We start from the raw sequence: 6,817 nt of genomic DNA, 5'->3' as shown, positions 1-6,817 counted from the left end.
TCTAAGACTCCTTTTCCTTGCTTGAATGTATAGTTTATCGCAGCTTTGGCTTGAGAGGGGGAGCTGGAAAAAACCTGCCTCCTCTGAAATAACCTGAACAAAATATTGCCTTAACGATTTGTGTTAAAGGATGTGGAGACAGCCTCTGCAGTCCAGGAGTACCACAGCCAAATAGGGATGTCGGGCTACCCTTCATTAGGTGAAATTGGTGGAATGTAAATAACAATTGGTCAGTGGGTATAGCTGAATACCCTGTAAAACCAAGTTGGACACTAGCCACATGGCATCTTCTACCTGTCTGACCTCACTTGTCCTAGAACTGGGAGACGGGAAGTCTTGCAGGGTTCCTCCCCACCACTTTCTAATGCACTCATACCACACTGCATCTGAGGCATCCGCTGGCTCCTTCTCCTGGGTGGTTTTTTTTGGCATCTTCTACAAACAGTTGTCTATGGTATGGACACATCTGGCAGTAGCGCTGGTGAGCCACTCTGGCTTGTGGGATACTTGGAAGAGCTCTGTGTTGATCAGTTGTGCAAAGGAAGATGTTCTATTGCAGTTTTTCCATGACTCAGAAAAACAAAGAAACCTAAAAGGTCATATGGTGGTGTGTGATTTGTTTTATGGGTTCATTCAATATTGCCATTGTGCATTTAGCCTGACCACTGTGAGTCAACTGGATTGGATTGACTCTGCCAAAGTAAAGGACTTGCACAACAGTAGGACTTCAGTCATTCAAAATTTCCTTGCTAATGCACATCAAAGAGATGAAATCGGGTATGGAGCGTGGATTTTTTTTAGGGGGGAGTGCTGCTATACTTGTACCTCTAAAATCAGTTTAAAGTGGAAGTTGGGCATCTCAGTATTTTTATGGATCTTGCTTAAGTGTTTTACTACCTTGAATTTCCATTAGTTAGGCAAATAAACCTACTTTCAGGAAAGGATACAGAAATTGGCTTTAACATTTAAGCTTTTCTCCTATTGACTTGGCTGGATCTACTTGGATGCTTTGTCAGTCAGTATCTTAAATTGCTACACAAACAGCAGAAAGTCAGAAGTTGTAAGGTGGAGAAATTGCAGGGAAGTGCCACATGGTACTCGGTGGCCTAAAATCTGCTGCTTGAATAATTATGTGACAACTTCCTATGGCTTTGCAGGGCAACATGTATGCTTTGGCATTAAAAAGTCAACTGCCAAGCGCCAGCGTTTTTCACCTCAAAGCCGTACTGTGTCACCCGAGCCGGCTGTGGAGAGCAGCTCCCCCGTCCTGCCATGACTAACTTCAGACTTCCTCTCTGCCGTGCTCTGGAGCCAGTTGTCCATGAAGAGATTTAACTTTTCAAGGAGGGGCTGGATGCAGCTCAGCACCAAGCGCGGCTGTCCCTTGGCTGGTGCAGACAGGCGGATGAAAGGCGCGGGCAGCCCGGCAGCGTTGCCCCAAGGCGACGGGGCCTGGGGGCGGCCGCGGGGGAAGAGCCGCCCTCAGCCTCCGCCTCAGGCCGCGGCTCTGCCCCAGGCCTGCCCTTGCCCGAAGGCCCAGCTCCAAGAGCCGGGGGATGAGGTCAGCCTGTGTGGGAGGGACGGCTGTCCTTCGCCCCGGCAGCGCCTCAGGGCCCCGAGTCTCTGTTTCGCCACCGCCCGGTTTGCCTCACCGGCCAGGCCCCTCCGGGCGCCGCTCCCGCAGGAACGGGAACGGCAGGTTCGCCGGGAGGACTACAGCTCCCGGCGTGCCCCGCGGGCCACAGCCGCGCGGAGCATGCCGGGAGCGCGGCCCTCGGCCCCGGCGGCACCGCCGCCTCCATGTTCTTCCCCTCCCGCCGGCGCGACGCCGCCCGCTCTTCCCGTGGTGGGGTGGGGCCTCGTCCCTCCTGCCGCTCTGAGCGACTTCCGCGCCGCCCAATCAGCACTTGCGATGGCTCGGGTTGTAACCACTGAGAGGCGCCAAGGGGCGGGCGTCCGCCGGCAGCCGGGTAGGTAGCGGTAGTGGCGTTGCCTGAGAGCGGCCGGGAGCGGCGGCGGCCGAGGGAGGGCGCGAGCCCCGTTTAAAGGGCCAGCGAGCTCGCACGAAAGTTGTGAGGAGTTTAGCGGCTACCGGCCCGGTGGTGCCCAGGGGCTCGGCCGGGAGCCCCCCTCCGGACGGCGGGGCCGGGGGGCCAGCAGCGGCATGGAGCAGGCAGCGCCCAAGAGGTAACGACCCTCCCTGGCGGCCCCTTCCCCTCCCGGAAGCAAGCGCGCCGGCACGGCCGGGGTGAGGCCTTGGGCCGGCGGGGGGCCGGGAGGGAGCGGGCGGGCGGGCGGGCGGGCGGGCGGGCGGGTCCGCCCGCCCGCTCCCCCCCCGGCCCCCCGCCGGCCTCGGGAGGCTCCGGTCCTGGGCGCTGTGAGGGAGGCGGCGGGGCAACGACGGGGACTGAGATCTGCCTGGCGGCCGGAGGGGTTGTGTTGCGTTGATGAAGGTCTTCTATAGGGGGGCTTCCCAAAGTAACCGTCCTGGATAAACGTCCAGATGGAGGCAAATCCTTAGGTTGAGTTACAAGAGGAACATTTTGATGTGAAATGAGGGAAACTTCATCGCCGAGAAGAGTCCTTTGTGGCCTGGGGGTCTGTGCACTTGATATGTCGGTTTCCTCCACAGACCTGAACTAAGTAGTTGTTCTTATCTTTCCACGTTAGAAAGTGCCCTTGTGTCCTGCTGATGGAGGGATGCTTGTGGGGGTGGGCGTTGCATAGTTGCAATTGCAAATCAGGGAGTGGGAAGAGGCAAAAATCAGGAGTATTCTCACAGTGTATGTATTTTCTGAAATATATATGCTATCTGGTCATATTAATTTCTACGTGGGTGGGTTTTTTTTGAGCATTTATCATTTGACTTCTTTTTGTGTGCATGTGTAATGATGTGAAACCATGAGCTTTTGCTTTAAATGTGACACTGTCATCTTAGTGCACAAAATAATTTTGCTTTAATTGTATTAAACTTAATGGTATGTTTAAGCTGGAACAGTCCTTTCAGGGATGTAGTTATATACTACATAGAATGTAGTTGTGTGGTATACAGAATGTAGTTACACAGTTTACATATATATTTACTGTCGTAGAGCTCCAGGTATTTTACTCTTGCTTCCTGTTAATTTAATGAAAAATCTAGGGACTACACAATATAAACTGGTGGTAGAAGATAATAAATCAATTTTTACATTCTACTTTAAAACACTTACATTCTACATTAAAAATCTTTAAAGTCCTTTAAAACAGCTTCCTGCAGGATGACAGGACTTGAGAAGAGTGCAGTCTTCTACTGTTTTCCCCTCCAATAATACAACAAGTAACAGTATCTACTACTTGAAAACTTTGACCAAGAATTGATCCGTAGTTGTTATGTAGAGTGTTTTTTAGCAGGCAGTGAGGGGAGAAGGGACAGGCCTACACTGTAGTTTCAGGCTGACAGTGCTGTATGTCTCAAAGGAAGTAGGACAGGCACCAGCAAGGGTTTAGGAGAAGAAATGGGAACGTCTGGGGAGTAATCAATGTTACCACCACCAGTGCAAAGCTTGGGATCTGGTGATATCAAAGGATTGAAAATAAAACTTGAAGTTAGCATAATCTACAAGAGGTTTTTTTTTTTGAAGATCTGGGATTTGCTCTAGCTTTATTACCAAGCTGGAGGTGTGTGTCTGGCCTAATTGAAAGTGAGGAGCTGTTTAAATCCTTAGATTCAGTCAGGAAGAATTAGAAAGCTAATGAGAGAACTTCTAAACTCCCTGACGTGTTTTTATACTTTCCATGTTTTTTGAAGCTTATTTCTGGAAATTTGAATGTGATGAGAACTTAATGGGTTTATTTCTTTAGGGAGGGAAGATTTGAACTCAGTTTTTAATAAGATATTAACTCAGGTTTTCATAAGATTTGAACTAAGTTTTTCATAAATGTGCATATGGATCCCCTTTATCCGTTGTTTTTTACAGTTTTCTGATTGTTCGGCATTCCCAACTATTCTGCTAGGCCACCCGCTTTTTCTGCAAGTCTAGAAGGAGTACAGATTATTTTTTGTGGGCTGAATTTTTTTGATGCCTGCCTTGGATGCAGTAGTGGCTTGGGATGGATGCGCCATGTTTACTTGGCGAAATAGATGTAAGCACTAGACTTCTTTACTTTGGTGCTTGCTGTCCACAGGAGCAGTTGATCTGTTGCCATGGGGTCTATTGCTGTGATATCTGTAGTGCAAGACATTCATCTAAAGGTTGCAAGAATTTTGTATGAATGCTTCAAAGCTGCGCAGATGTCCTAGAATCCCAGTGTTCTCTCACAGGTACAGGAATAACTTTTATTCCTCCTTTCCCTCTGAAGGAACACACAACACAGTTGTGTATTGTGTAAACCTTTAAAACAGCCCTTCAGAAAGTAGCAGTGATGATGCCCAAGTGACAGGCTAGGCCATTGTGGCTTTTAAATGGGGGTCAAAATCACTAGCTTTTCTTGTTTGACCAATGCACTGCAACAGTAACAAAAGACTTCTAAGGAGGAGTCCTTTTCAGAATAATTTTGTTTAATTTTTTAAAAAAAATTAGAGTAGGTGTTGAGTTTATACTGAACAATTTGTACAGTAGTTGACACAGTGTTTTCTTGCATCTGAATTTCTAACTGTATTTCAAATGTGCTTTATATTTCTTTCCCTCACTAAAAAGGACATTCACTCTTGAAATAGTCAGTTACAAAATTTGCCTCTGAGACTTGTAATTGTCCCCTGTTATTATCATTGCATTTTTCTGTATATATTGGCATACTTGGGTATGAGGAGATAGATTGCATACAAGTGAAAAGGAAAGTAGCTAGAGACGCATTTCTGTCAAATACATAGTTTTTAATTTTGCCCATCTCCTGCACGCTGCTGCCAAATAAAAGGCCTCTTAACAAGCATGGAGCTTGTTAATGAATGTTTTTGAGTCCTTTCTTTAAACAGGCAGTTTAATTTTCACTGAAATTTAAGTTTTGTGGGAAGGGAAAAACTTGTTTTTAAAATATGAACTGTCTGTTCATATTTTAAATATGAAAATTTGCTGAAAAATATGCTGGTTTTAATTTTTGTGTCAATGGGCATGTAAGGGTCATATGGATGACAATTGTCAAGTTCCTCCTGAAAATGATGGGACGAAAGTGTAAGTTTGCTTGGGTTTTATTGGTAGAAAACTAAATGTAAGTACACAATACAACAATGTAAACTGTCTTAAACTTGCTTCTTCTTGTGTGAACGGTGTAAAGCAGTGTAAATGTCTCAAGAGTTTCACATGCCACCTCTATTTCTGATGACTGCAGTGATTTACCTTACTAGCTTCTCTTTTAATATATCAGTATAATTGATCCCAGCCATTCATTTTAAATGTTTCAGTGTGCTAGTTCTTCTGCAAAATAAACCGCATATATTCATGTTTCATGGAGCAGCTGTCCAGTTTTCCATAACTCAGGACAGTAACTGGTGGAGTTCTATTCTTTAGTCCTGCTTTATTTTTCTTTGTTAGCTTTCAGGTTTTTTTTTAATGCCTACCTCTGTAACACATCACCCATTTATTTCGTAAAGTCTGCATGTAATGACCATAGGACACTAAAGTCATACTTTGTTTTTTCATGTTGGGAGGAAAAAAACATATCTCTTGCTCTTTCAGGTCCCAATTCAGATTTTTATGATCTTTATGCTAGGATTGGTAGTCTTGGGTGTCTTGGGTGCCTCTTGCTGTTTCTACATTTTTCTGCATTTACTTATGTGGAGTTTTGCTGACGTACTCAATGACGTGTAAGATTCTGGTTATGCTAAGTATGCATGTTTTCTCACACCAACTGGATTTATAAAAGTAAAATTCTTTGCTAGGATGTATTTTTCTTGTTTAAGAGACTACGTGTTATGCAGGAAGTCAAACTTGCTTGGAACAAGAAAATCCTTTTGACAACTCTTGTTGTCCTGGAATTGTAGTTTAGTTAGTTCTCCTGCTTTCAGGAACAGCTCTCCTGGAAAACTACTGAAATAGCCTATAGTCACTACCTGGTGATTTCCTAGAGCAAACAAAAGCAGAATTACTTTCTCCCCAGGTTTTATACTTGTCTTCTACACATCTCCTTTAGACTTTCTCACATATATATATATATGGCACTTGTATCCTGTGGCCAGAATAAAACTGTGCCTGAACTTACTGGTTTATTTGTTCGGTTTTAAACGCTTGTGCTATGAAAGTAGAAGACCCATGAGGGAGAGAGAGGAATGAGACACCTTCTTTCTCTCTGATTGTTCTTGAGCCCTCTGTCTCTTCAGTTGTACCCCCCCCCCGCCCAGTATTTCTAGTCATGCCTTAGCAGATAGGTATTTTGCTGGGTGCTTATAGTATTTGCTTCCCATGTAGAACACTTCAATGCTTTTACAAAAGCAGTGATCCTTCTGAAATGTTTGGCTCTATGTCTTATCTTGCACATTTTCAAAGTGTGGATAGTAGGGGACACACACAAACAACTCCTGATTAAGAAGCTGATTCTGAAGTCTTAGATGTGTTTCTCTGTCCCAAGTTTTAGTTGCTTGTTTTTAACCAGTATAATAAGATAATATTTCTAGTCTTTTCTTGTATTCTACTTAGTGCTTTACAAGCAGTTACAACAGTTGTCTTCCTTATCCTTGCTTCTCATGAAGTTTTCATAAATGCTTTCTTTATTGCAACCCTTTCAGGGTATATCACATGCTGTTCTGTAGTTAAAGACCTGGGAATTCTGTTAAACTTCTAGAAATAGAAATAATTAAACAGTCTGAGTCATTAGTATCTTTCTATGGTTTAAAGAGCTGTGG

At 44.9% G+C, this 6,817-nt stretch overlaps 1 protein-coding gene across 3 annotated transcripts in view; it reads left to right on the top strand.

Annotated features, from left to right (window-relative positions):
- Window positions 1-1,835: 1,835 nt before the first annotated feature.
- STK3 (serine/threonine kinase 3) overlaps window positions 1,836-6,817 on the top strand; it is a 144,835-nt gene continuing 139,853 nt past the window's right edge. For 2 of the 3 annotated variants that reach the window (XM_075495022.1, XM_075495020.1), the window contains exon 1: window positions 1,980-2,187. In XM_075495022.1, the coding sequence (XP_075351137.1) occupies window positions 2,165-2,187 (23 nt within the window). In that variant the 5' untranslated portion in view covers window positions 1,980-2,164. The other variant, XM_075495021.1, reaches the window with a different exon arrangement.

This window comes from Mycteria americana, chromosome 2, assembly GCF_035582795.1.
Source record: "Mycteria americana isolate JAX WOST 10 ecotype Jacksonville Zoo and Gardens chromosome 2, USCA_MyAme_1.0, whole genome shotgun sequence".
In the NCBI taxonomy this organism is placed as follows: domain Eukaryota; kingdom Metazoa; phylum Chordata; class Aves; order Ciconiiformes; family Ciconiidae; genus Mycteria; species Mycteria americana.
Note: the sequence above shows the minus strand (reverse complement) of the source record. Positions and strands in the feature narration are given on the sequence as shown.